Consider the following 13,496-nt stretch of genomic DNA (forward strand, 5'->3'; position numbering starts at 1 on the left):
AGCCGCAAATTCCAGAGTTGGAAAACGTTTGGTTAGGACCTTCCGAATATCAGAAGGGACTCCCCAAAGGCCTGACAAGTCGGGTACGGAGAGGCAGGCAGCCTCCAGGTCTGCCCATGCATGAGATGCCGGTGGAGCAAATGAGGAGGCTATTGAGCTAAGCTGAGCTGCCCAGTAGTAGGCCTTGAGGTCGGGGAAGCCCCTGCCTCCGCAGCCCTTAGGTTTTTTAAGTAGTGCCAATCGGAGCCTGGGAGACCTGCCTCGCCAAACAAATTTAGAAAGGTGTTGTTGCATAGAGTAAATTTCAGTTAGGGGTATTCTCACAGGCAGTGTCTGGAAAAGGTAAAGAAGTTGAGGGAGAACAGTCATTTTTACCGCAATGATCCTGCCCAGCCACGAGATGATTAGGGTTCGCCAGGAGAAGATGTCTGACTTGAGTTTGTGGAAGAGGGCTGGATAGTTCTCCTGGTATAGGGTTTCATATGAGGTGGTTATATATACTCCCAGGTATTTTAATTTTTTCTTCTGCCATCTAAAGTGAAAATGGGAGGTGAGATCATAGCAGTCCTGTGAGGGCACATTAAGAAATAGGGCTTCGGATTTTGTTATGTTGATTTTATACCCGGATAGGTCACCATATCTCGAGAGGAGGCAGAACAGGTTGGGCAGAGATATTCTTGGTTGCTGGAGCGTGAGGAGTATATCGTCAGCAAAGAGTGAGAGCTTACTCTCCAGGGACCCTGTCTCCACTCCTCTGATATCTGGGGAGGCTCGGATAGTGGCTGCCAGAGGCTCAATGACCAAGGCAAAAATTAAAGGGGAGAGTGGGCATCCTTGGCGGGTGCCATTACTTATTGGGACGGGATCAGAAGGAGAACCATTGACCATAACCTTAGCAGAGGGGTGAGAATACAGGGCCTGGACCCCCGACAAGAAATCCCCAGACAGACCGAAATGCTTGAGGGTATGAGTCATGAACTGCCAGGAGATCCTGTCGAAGGCCTTTTCGGCATCCAAGGATAAAATGATGGATGGAGTTTTCCTAGTGTTAATTATATGAATGAGATCGATAGTTCTCCTTGTGTTATCCCTGGCCTGCCTACCAGGGACAAACCCCACCTGATCATAGTGAACTAGCCCGGGGAGTACAGTGTTTAGGCGATTGGCCAGGATCTTAGCGTAAAGTTTCAAGTCATTATTAAGGAGGGATATTGGGCGATAACTAGCACAATTATGAACTTCTTTGCCTTCCTTGTGGATCAGGGTTATCCGAGCCTCCAGAGATTCTTTAGGCCAGGGTTTGCCCTTTAGGATAGAGTTAAAAAGAGTGGAGAGTTGGGGGGCCAGAAGAGCAGCGAATTTCTTATAGTAGGCTGCTGAAAACCCATCAGGACCAGGTGCCTTTCCTGTTTTCTGAGCCTTAATAACCTGCACTACCTCCTCCAAGGAGATGGGTTCACTAAGGCGGTCTGCAGCCTGGGGAGTAAGCTTCGGAAGGCGAGCGTCCTCCAGGAACTTATCTATACGCTCTGACTGTTCCCTGTGGGCCGAAGTGTTGGGGGGTTGAGGGAGGTTGTACAATTTTAAATAGTAATTTTGGAATTCTGAGCGGATTAATTTTGGGTCATAGACCAGAGTCCCGGAGGGATCCCTAATAGCCATAAGATTACGGGCCGAGACTTTGGTCCGCAGCCGAGTGGCCAAGAGCTTGTCCGCCTTATCACCTTTTTCGTAAAAGCGCTGGTTCAGCCATTTCAGCTTGTTGGCCACTCAGTGGGAGAGAAGTAGGTTAAGTTCACCTCTCACGGAGGCCATTTGTTCAAATAAAGCAGGGTCAGGGTTAGATTTATGTTGTTCTTCCAACTGGTGGAGGGTCGTGGAGAGACGCATGGTCTCGGCCACCCTAATCCTCTTAGCATTTGCTGCCGAAGCCATTAGATGGCCTCTAATGACCGCCTTATGAGCATTCCAGAGAGTAGAGGGGGAAATATCAGGAGATTCATTTGTTTCAAAATATTCGGATATTAGGGATTTAATATGAGCTACTGTGTTTTTGTCGTGGAGAAGGGACTCGTTGAGTCTCCAGGAGAATGTGGAGGAGCGAGATACTAGGGAGGAGAGGTCCGCCGAAATTGGGGCATGGTCAGACCATGTAATTGAATGGATAGTGGAATTAGTGAGTTTGAGGGTCAGGTCGTGGCTGAGCAGGATCATGTCGATTCGGGAATAAGTGTTATGGACTGAGGAGTAGAAAGAATAATCCCGGGCCAAGGGGTCAGAGATTCTCCAAGTATCATACAGATTGTGCAGTTTCATGAAATCCTGCAGGGCTCTAGAGTTCCTCCTGTCCCTCCCGTCGGAAGGAGCAGTTGAAGGGGCAGACCTATCCAAATGGGGGGTGAGGACCGCGTTAAAGTCTCCTCCCACTATCAATTCTCCCTTGCGAACCTGAGAGAGTGTAGCTCCCAGGCGCCTAAAGAATTTGTGCTGGTCTTGGTTTGGGGCATAGATGTTCACTAGTGTGCACGGGAGGTTGTTCAATTTACCTACTAGGATAATGTATCTACCTTCTTTATCCCTGTGTGAGTCTGCGAGATCAAAGACAAGATTACGTGAGAAGAGGATTGCCACCCCGCATCTCTTCTTGGCAGAGTCACAAGCATGATAAGAAAGGGGGAATCTCTTGGATTTAAGTTCCGGGTGCAAGTGTTTGATAAAGTGGGTCTCCTGTAGGAATACTAGGTCGCCTTTAAGGGCCTGTAAAGAAGCGTAGAGTTTGCCTCTTTTTTGGGGAGAGTTAAGACCTTTAACATTGAAAGAAATCAGACGGAGTGTCATGAGAAAGTCAAAGTGGGAGAGTCAGGAGGTGAAAATATATGTAGTGAATTGTAGTTTTGTCTTGCTGAAGGGATAGATGCCAGAGACGACCATGGTTGGGGAGACATTGTAGGTGTGGTGGGAGAGTGGGGAAAGGAGGACGGGAGTGGTGCAGGGAACCCGTCCTGGATGCTGGTGGGGCAGAAGGAACGGTACTTTAGGTACCCGGGGACCAGCTGAGAGCAGTCAAGCTCTATGGGGGAGGTGGCTAGGGCTTACCAATCGGGAAGGCGAAAGGTAGATGGCTGACAGGGGTGGGGGGGGGAGGCGGGTATCTGCTACCCAGTGGGCCCATGTGTGTGGGTGTGGGGAAGAGGGGATGACAGAGAGGGCTGTATCAGTAAGGTGGGGCCACATCATGTAAACATATAAACATATGGATTAACTATGTAACATTGTCGAACCAGAGGGTACAGAGATAACAAACAAATGTTTACAAATGTCAATTTGAACCACTGTGAGCGTATAGAGAATTTCAACAGTTAAACAAAAAGCAATTACATAACGGGACCAAATGGACCCCAAAAAAACAGATAAACATGCCTGCCGATGGTCATGGGGGAGATGCCGCTTTTCCGAGGGAGGTCCATAGCGGCATTCCGCTGTAGCTCCTAGAAGGCCATGGGTATGGAAATCCACCTGTATACGAAGCAAAACAAACAACAAGCAAAAAACAAGGCAGGGCAAACAGGAACCCCAGACCTCAGGCGTGTGAACAATATATTGAGAAGTTAGGTAACATATGGACATTTCGGAGGGCACGTCTCCGGGTAAGTATAGTTCCTCAAATGTCCTTCGGTAGAATTGGCCATTAGGCGGTCAGGAACGGCTTACAATAGCCCTGGATCGGATCGGATTGACCTTCCCTGGGTGGGGAGTTTCTGATCCCTAAAAGACAGTCAGGGATATAAATTACTAGGTCTTGCGAGGAGTGGAGGACTTTTGTACTGTAGACCATTCGCCTCGCGGAGCTCTTTGGGGCCGCGGGTTTAGATCCTGGTTGCTCGAGGTAGATGAATGAGAGGCGCCCGTGGGGGGCTCAGGAGCAAGACCTAAGCGGTGTAGGAGGGCCTGGGCCTCCGGTAGTGTGCGGGCGGAAATCTGTCTCTCCTGGTGCCAGAGGAACAGGCGGAAGGGGAAGCCCCAGCGATAACGGACATTATGATCTCGTAGAACTTGCGTTACCGGGGCAAGCTCCCGACGTCTGGCCAGGGTGGTTGGTGACAAGTCCTGGAAGATCTGTATGTTGTGACCCTCGAATGTTAAGGTATGTAATTTTCTGGCTCCGCGCAAGACCATCTCTTTGGTAGTATAAAAGTGAAGTCGTAAGATGACATCTCTAGGCTGGTTCTGGTCGGTAGATCTGGGCTTTAGGGCCCTATGGGCTCTGTCCAGCAATAAGTGGTCCTCCGGGACCTCAGGGGCCAATTGGGAGAAAAGCTTCTTCAAGTATTGGTCCAGATGCGAAGGTTCGACCGTTTCTGGAATGCCTTTTAGGCGCAGATTGTTCCGCCTCGCCCGATTGTCCATATCCTCTTGATGTTCCTGGACAGATGTCAAGTCACTTCGTAGGCGTACAATGTCTTCCTCCATGCCTGTCTGAGAGGACACCACCGTCTCTAGTCTTTGTTCAACTTGGTCAGTGCGGGTTCCTATTGAAGTCACCTCTGTCCGCAGTGAGTGGAGGGCAGCTTGTACTTCTGAGTGCACGGAAGATTTCAGTTCTTTCATTTCTTTAATTAACGTTAGGAAGTCCCGTCTGGTTATCGGGGACGTATCATCTTCCTCTGAGTCAGATTCAGCAGAAGTGTGGGGGGAGCCCGTCCTCGACCGATGCGGGGTTGAGGTTGATTGCTTCGAGAAATATTGAGGGAGGCTTTTGGGGTGGGATTTCTTACTGCCTTTAGGCATTGTGAAGGATCCTCAAAGGCAGGGCTGTCAGGCAGTAAGAGGGGCTGTGTGAGCAAACCGGATAGTAGAATAAATTACAATGGGAGGGCCCACATAGGGAAGAGAATTCACATGGGTCTGAGTGTAAATAGCATGGAAAAGACTTCCCGCCCCTGTCAGCACTTTAGGGGGTTACAGGGTCATTGCGCACCCCTGGAGCTCTGGGGTCGGCTCCAATAATAGGTAAAATACAATATGGGTTAGGACTATAGTGATTCAGGAGGTGTGAAGCCTGAAGTCTTAGAAGAATCTCAGAATACTTGAAGGAGGCAGGCAGAATGGGCAGCGGTAGTGTAATTGCCCCGTGTGTAGCAGGTTTTTGTTTTTTGTTTTTTTTTTTTGTTTTTTGGGTTTTTTTTTTTTTTTTTTTTTGGTTTTTTTCACACTGACCTGGCTCCTGTGGTTGGGCGCTGGCAGTGGGTGGTTTCTCCAGTCTCCTCGCCAGTCCAGGTGCTTTTTCAGCTGCAGGCTTGGCCCGTGTCCTCTGGTCCAGCGCTGCTGGGGGATATATCTGCGCCACTAATTGTCAGGCCGAGAGTGCGCCTGGTGGTTAGCTGCTGGCGGACCCCTAATGGTGGGAACCTCCGAGCCCAGTCCTGAGCTCTAAGCTGAGCTGAAGGCCCAGCGCAGGAATCCCTGGGACGAGTCGCCCGACCGGAAGTCCCCGCGGTAAAACCGGAAGTGGAGATGTCCGCCGGGTAGGTCTGAAATTGAGCCCCAGGCCTTCTCCGGAAGTAGGCCTCCGGGTCCCGCTCACCTATTCCCGTCAGATGGCGGCGTCTGTGGCTCCGAGCGCCGTGGGGGCTCTATAGGAAGCGGAGCTCCGCTTGAAGAAGCCCCAGGGAGTTGTATGGGCGGTCAGGAGCTGAGAGCTGAGAGGCCCAGCGTGGCGGGGACCAGTTGCGGTGCCGTCGGGAGGAGGAGGTGAGTGACCAGCTGCAGCTGGGGTATCCAGGGCAGTGCCCCAATCCTCTGGTGCCAGATTCAGGGAGAATGGGCCACGAGTTTGCAGGTAATTCCCCAAGTACCTGATTTGAGTGCAGGAGCTGATGTGAAAAGCGACCACCTGAAATGGCTGCCTAGCCACGCCCCCAGCTTTAACTTTTATTGTACAAATAAAGTTATCAAGTATTTGTGTGTTACATGAAAAACAGCCAATGTTTAACTTATGTGCAAAATAATAAACTAATTTGCACCCCTTGTATTGTAACATGGTTTGTCCAGGAGAAAACTTACTCCTTTTTTTTTTGCCTTACTGTCCTTAATGACCCAGGATGTCTTCTCATCTAATTATAGAATAGCACATTCCCTGTTATATGATGTCTCCGCCTCTAACTGTAGGACAGCACATGTTCTGGTATATATCTTCTCATCTAACCGTAGGACAGCACATGCTCTGGTATATATCTTCTCATCTAACTGTAGGACAGCACATGTTCTGGTATATATCTTCTCATCTAACCGTAGGACAGCACATGCTCTGGTATATATCTTCTCATCTAACTGTAGGACAGCACATGTTCTTGGATATATCTTCTCATCTAACCAAAGAATAGCACATGTTCTGGAATATATCTTATCATCTAACTGTAGGACAGCACATTTTCTGGGATATATCTTCTCATCTAACCGTAGGACAGCACATGTTCTGGGATATATCTTCTCATCTAACCAAACAATAGCACATGCTCTGGTATATATCTTCTCATCTAACCGTAGGACAGCACATGTTCTGGGATATATCTTCTCATCTATCCGTAGGACAGCACATGTTCTGGGATATATCTTCTCATCTAACCAAACAATAGCACATGTTCTGGTATATATCTTCTCATCTAACCGTAGGACAGCACATGTTCTGGGATATATCTTCTCATCTAACTGTAGGACAGCACATGTTCTGGTATATATCTTCTCATCTAACCGTAGGAGAGCACATGTTCTGGGATATATCTTCTCATCTAACCAAACAATAGCACATGTTCTGGTATATATCTTCTCATCTAACCGTAGGACAGCACATGTTCTGGGATATATCTTCTCATCTAACCGTAGGACAGCACATGTTCTGGGATATATCTTCTCATCTAACCGTAGGACAGCACATGTTCTGGGATATATCTTCTCATCTAACCGTAGGACAGCACATGTTCTGGGATATATCTTCTCATCTAACCAAACAATAGCACATGTTCTGGTATATATCTTCTCATCTAACCGTAGGACAGCACATGTTCTGGGATATATCTTCTCATCTAACCGTAGGACAGCACATGTTCTGGGATATATCTTCTCATCTAACCATAGGACAGCACATGTTCTGGGATATATCTTCTCATCTAACCAAACAATAGCACATGTTCTGGTATATATCTTCTCATCTAACCATAGGACAGCACATGTTCTGGGATATATCTTCTCATCTAACTGTAGGACAGCACATGTTCTGGTATATATCTTCTCATCTAACCGTAGGACAGCACATGTTCTGGGATATATCTTCTCATCTAACCAAACAATAGCACATGTTCTGGTATATATCTTCTCATCTAACCGTAAGACAGCACATGTTCTGGGATATACCTTCTCATCTAACCGTAGGACAGCATATGTTCTCGGATATATCTTCTCATCTAACCAAACAATAGCACATGTTCTGGTATATATCTTCTCATCTAACCATAGGACAGCACATGTTCTGGGATATATCTTCTCATCTAGCCAAACAATAGCACATGGCCTGGGGCATGATGTCTTGATGACTATGGCCCATATAGAAATATGTGGGATGGAAAAAGATAAAACTTTACATTCTGACCTACTATCACTTTCAGATCAGCCCTTCTTATAAATTGTAATAATAGCCTTAATGTAAATAAAACAATTACATATATTGGGCCTGATAAAAGAAAGTAAAGGGAAAAAAATGAGTAACTTTGGACTTTGGCAAACCCATGTTGTATTGGAGGGGGAGGTAAATTTTAAAGGTAGGGACAGATTTATAGTTGGTTTAAGGCATGTCCTAGATCAACGTTTAATGTCAGTGTAAATATAAATCTAGTACATTTTTGTGTGTTAAGTGGAAAAGCAGACAGTATTTTCCTTATGTGCACAATAATAAACTCATTTGCACCCCTTACATTGTAACATGGTTTGTCCAGGATCAAAGTTACCCATTTTCTTGCTTTACTTTCCTTAATGAATCATGCCCCAATATCTTTAGTAAAAACAATGTTAATTCTAACAAATTATTTCACATTAGAAAAATGTTTCTCTTTTTTTGTGTACATACAAATATTGTGATTATTCTACAAGTAAATGAACGTTTTACTGGAATTGTTGAGTATTCGTCTGTTCCGTTTTGCAGCGTGTCTTCACACTGTGGCGCTGTTTGGACCAATGATGGGATTTATGCTGGGATCGTTCTGCGCAAACCTTTATGTTGACATCGGATTTGTGGATCTCAGTGAGTTTTTATCTAATGTATGAAATATGAACTAGCCCCAGACTTAGCTCATAGTATGGTGAAAATACAATTTTTATGGTTACAGGTAATGTATATTGTCTTGCTAGGGGTTCAAGACTCTTGTATCTTCTTAAAACACATGACACATGGTGAGATTATTAACAAACCCACCTCTGCCTCCAGTCACATTACGGGATGCCGTAGGATTATCATTGCATCAGGGATCCGAATCACCCAATTGGTAGGCCAGACAGATAGTCCTTAATTGTAAGACCTTTCATACTGCTTCCAGGTTTATAGATGCAGAGGACACACATTTCACATTTTAATCAATTCTAATATTTAAAAACATGATGTAATTTACTGTCATTATTTTAGGTATCTTTTTCGTAATATTGCAAGTTATTATGCTGGTTTATTTTGCCAGATTAGTTCTGGTGGCACAGCTGCTGGTCCTGTCTATCAGTGACTAATGTAAATTCTTTAGAAGGGTAACAACAACGGAGGGGACTCGTTTTACCTGTCAAAACCTATGTATATATGTCAGTCTGTCACCATTGAGTGGTACATGGGGACCCTCACAAAACATTTGCTACCAGGACCATAAGGGTCTAGTTATGCCAATGACTGCACTAATTGTTAATTTGACAGATGAGCGTGTTATTTGTGTTACACAGGTCTCCCACTGAGTGATGTCAGCCTATTAGTTACTCCAGAGCTTGGTGGAGTTATTATACTGTGAATACTCAAAGCATTTTCTCTTCTAGATAGTGTAACCATTACACCCCAGGACTCGCGTTGGGTCGGTGCCTGGTGGATCGGATTCCTGGTGGCCGGAACGGTAACATTAATATCGGGAATTCCGTTCTGTTTCCTGCCCAGGAGTATCAATAAAGAAGGGAAGAAACATTCCCTCAACTTACTGAAATCTAAAGAGACTGAAAAGTCTGAATCTGAAAGTCACAAAAAAACAACAGTGAAAGGTCAGCGTTTCTTAAATTCATTAATATTCATTTAAAAATTGTAGCTTTCCTGCTGCGCAAAACTGGGACACTCCTGTCCTCCGAGATAATTTGATCACCTCAGGCCTCAGCGATATCATTGGTTCTTAGTGAATTGATCAGTTCTTTTCTCTTGGATATTGGTCAGGTCCACAAAATATTCCTGAAAATGAAAGTACACAAACCGTGCACTATAACAGTGCAGGTTTTCTAGGTCACAAGTGAAATAGTTTGTACCACCTGTGGATCTTTCAATATGTGTCAGTCAATAATGAATACACCTGTGCTCCAGCAAAGAGATATGGAAAACATGGACTGTTAGGGGTCCCAGAGGACTGAATTTGGGAAACACTAACATAGAGGATAGTGCAGCCAGTTGTTTCTCCTAGGTGTGGTGATGGAGTGGGGTAATATAGAAAACTTTGTTGGTGATATTGCCCGGTCCCAGTGTGCTCCTTTCCAACCTAAGCAGCTTACGTCTGCTGCAGAAAGGTCCGATTCCCCTCTCTGTTCTCAGAGATCTCACCACAATTTCTTCAGCTGTTCCCAGGGCCGGGTGGTCACGTATGCACATTCGTGGCCAGGGATTGGCGATTGAATGCAGAGCCGTAACTAGACAGGTCCCCCCAGTGTCAGTACATGTCCTTGTGTTCTAGTACTTCTCTTCCTTTGTAGAATGTTTCCCTCATGTACCTTGTTATAACCCTTGGTATATTTGAAAATTTCTTTCATGTCCCCCCGTTCCCTTCTCTGCTCCAAACTATACATATTAAGGTCTCCGGGTAAGTTTTGTGCTGTAGGCCATGCACCATTTTAGTTGCCCTTCTTTGTACAGACTCTAATGTATTTATATCCTTCTGGAGATATGGCCTCTAGAACTGAACACAATATTGTAGATGAGGCCGTACCAATGACCTGTACAGTGGTATTATTCTTTCTTTCTGCTACTGATTCTTCTCTTTATGCAACCAGCATCTGACTTACCTCCCTCATTGCTTTGTTATATTGCTCACCTGCCTTTATGTCACCTGAAATAGTGACTCCTGGAGATATTCTACAACTTTTTCTTTTAAGAGTGTTTCCATCAATTTCCCTACTACTGATATAAGACTCACTGGTCTGTAGTTGCCTCTACTTTGCTTCCATGTTTGTGCAGTGGGACTACATTCACTCTTTTCCAGTCCTCTGGAATTCACTGCCCCCCTCTGCTAGTTTCAATAGTTCCTGATGAAGCTTCCAAACTGCTCACTTAGTATCCTGGTTCCCCTTGAAGATGGGTGCAGGCCGTTACTTTTATATATGCCCCTTTCTTGCCACATGGCATGACTATGGTTTATCAATCCAAATCTCTCCTCATTACACCACTTCTTTAGCCTCACATTGAAGTTTCTGATGCTAAGTTCTGTCTTCACCTCTGTGACCTGGTAATACTGCTGAGAAACTTACAGTGGTTACCACCTGTTTTAGAGCAGTCCCTAACTTTCTAAATTCCTCTTTTACTGTCATGACTTCAGCATTAGCCAAGTTGTTTGTCCCTAGGTGGACAATGACCTCCACCTCCCCATCTTTTCTTTCTGCTTTCACAATTCTTAACACGTGTTCTTTATCCCTTGGAGCTGTGGCTCCAGGTAAGCACCTGACTTGTTTCTCTACATAAGTAGATTTTCACAGATGTATAACTCTTATAATGGAATCTCCCAAGAGAAGTGTAGTTGTTTATGGGGATTTCATCCTTCTGTCCCTATAGTTAGTAGAAGTCCCCTTATCCTCATGTTGTATATTTCCTATATTGTTTGTATATTCCAGCCCTGCAGGGGCAGCATATGAGGTTTGCAAAGCCACAGGTTTTGGGATGTTTGTGTCCCTCTGGATAGTTCCCCCTTTCAGAGCTCACAGTAGTCCAAGCAAAGTGTTTTCTGGGGACTCTCTGAGGTAGGGGTGGTCTCAAGGATACAGACATCCTACATACCTCAGCCTGAGGTTTGGCTATTTCCTCCAGCAACAAAGAAAATTGCCTACAGATTGGACAGTAGTTGAGTTTCCAGAATGATTCTGTTTCAAACTCATAGTTCACTTAAGTTTGCGAGCGGTTTCACTTTAGGATGCAAACTACAAACTACACTGAGCCAAGTACAAGAGATATAACTGATATAACAAACATCAGAATCGAAGAAATAATTAATTGATATCTTTCATTCAGGTTTCTTCGTTGCTTTGAAGAAATTGGGCTGTAATCGTCTGTACGTAATGATAGTGTGTCTGAGCCTCCTACAATTCAACAGTTTCCTGGGATATATAACGTATAAGCCCAAATACATGGAGCAGCAGTACGGCCAGTCCACCTCCAAAGCCAACTTCATGACCGGTGAGTCATCAGCGACCACATTTATATCAAACTTCATAGTCACATGACCTATTTACATACAAACAGTTATTGTTACATTAGCTACTTTTTAATACAAATTTAAATGTAAATTACTGGAAATGTTAATATGATTTGCCAATTAGAAATAATCAATACCATTCTCAAGGTCTCCAATTTAAATGTGCCATAATTAAGATGGCTAATATGACAAAAATGGATGGAAATGACAATAATTACTGCCCTCAATACTGTAAATGAAGCAATGATAAATACTCATAAAGGATGCAAACACTTTCTACATAACTGCTATGAAATGATTTATTTTCCTTGACTAGCTTCTTAAATCCAGACTTCACCCCCTGCAGGAATTACCACCTTACCTGCAGCGGCTCTCGGGATGTTGCTCGGTGGGCTGGTCATAAAGAAGTACAAGTTTGGAATGCTGTCTATTTGTAAGATGGCCTTTGTGACGTCCGTCATCTCCTTTATCCTCTCTCTGTCTGTCTTTATGATTGGCTGTGAGAATAATGACATCGCTGGGATAACTGTGACTTACAATGGGCAAGTCCATGATTATTATTTCCTACTATGAGTAAAATGTGGGTTTGTTCTAAAATAAAGTATCCGATCCTTAAGGTAAAGGAAGCCGTAAAATAGAGGGAAAACCTCAACGGCTCCTCTTAGGTGCAGCCACGATTATCCTCCAGGAGATCACACTTATCTTGTTATAAGTCGCCTCCTCTGCATTGTCCATCGTCCCTTTAATCATGGCACTGCACAATTCATATAACAAATGTATCATGAGACAATTTGCAAGTTACATCAGCAAAAAGGATATAGTAAGTGTGACATCAGCAAGCTTAAACCTGTACTCAGTAGGGCATAAAGTGAGTACTGTGTACGTCAGACCCAACTGGCCATCATATAACTGCCAAACATCTGAAATATACAACACATCCCCATGCTCAGCACCAGGGTCGTCAGTATTAGTGTCCTCATATCGCCCTCATATGATTTTACAGTCCCAAGTATTCTTAAACTGGGTCCATGTACTTATGTGTAATTCCAGCTGCCCTCCACAGCTTCATCCTACTCTAGATGAATGTCTACTCTTGTGTATGGAGCTGCTTCCTTGTCTGTAGGCTGGTGCATACTCTTTTGTGTATGGTACCATTTCCATGTCTGTACAGTCATGGCCAAAAGTTTTGAGAATGACATAAATATTATTTTCACAAAGTCTGTTGCCTCAGTTTATATGATGGCAATTTGCATATACTCCAGAATGTCATGAAGAGTGATCAGATGAATTGCAATTAATTTCAAAGTCCCTCTTTGCCATGACAGTGAACTTTATCCCAAAAACAACATTTCCACTGCAATTCAGCCCTGCCACAAAAGGACCAGCTGACATCAGGTCAGTGATTGTCTCATTAACACAGGTGAGAGTATTGACAAGGACAAGGCTGGTGATCACGCTGATTGAGTTAGAATAACAGACTGGAATCTTTAAAAGGAGGATTGTGCTTGAAATCATTGTCCTTCCTCTGTTAACCATGGTTACCTGCAAGGAAACATGTGCAGTCATCGTTGCTTTGCACAAAAGGGGCTTCACAGGCAAGAATATTGCTGCTAGTATGATTGCACCTAAATCAACAATTTGCCTGATAATCAAGAACTTCAAGGAGAGAGGTTCAGTAGTTGTGAAGAAGACTTCAGTTTGGCCAAGAACGTCCAGCAAGTGCCAGGAACGTCTCCTAAAGTTGATTCAGCTGCGGGATCGGGGCACCTCCAGTGCAGAGCTAGCTCAGGAATGGCAGCAGGCAGGTGTGAGTGCATC

The 13,496-nt window shown here is 44.7% G+C and overlaps 1 protein-coding gene across 1 annotated transcript in view; it reads left to right on the top strand.

Moving 5' to 3' along the window:
- Nucleotides 1-13,496, top strand: part of LOC142153313 (solute carrier organic anion transporter family member 1B3-like) — a 35,848-nt gene that overhangs the window by 17,508 nt on the left and 4,844 nt on the right. The window contains exons 8-11 of the mRNA XM_075210798.1: nt 8,195-8,293; nt 9,061-9,276; nt 11,495-11,659; nt 12,025-12,220. Coding sequence (XP_075066899.1) covers nt 8,195-8,293; nt 9,061-9,276; nt 11,495-11,659; nt 12,025-12,220 — 676 coding nt within the window. The remainder of the gene's footprint in view (nt 1-8,194; nt 8,294-9,060; nt 9,277-11,494; nt 11,660-12,024; nt 12,221-13,496) is intronic.

This window comes from Mixophyes fleayi, chromosome 4 (assembly GCF_038048845.1).
Source record: "Mixophyes fleayi isolate aMixFle1 chromosome 4, aMixFle1.hap1, whole genome shotgun sequence".
Classification (NCBI taxonomy): Eukaryota; Metazoa; Chordata; class Amphibia; order Anura; family Limnodynastidae; genus Mixophyes; species Mixophyes fleayi.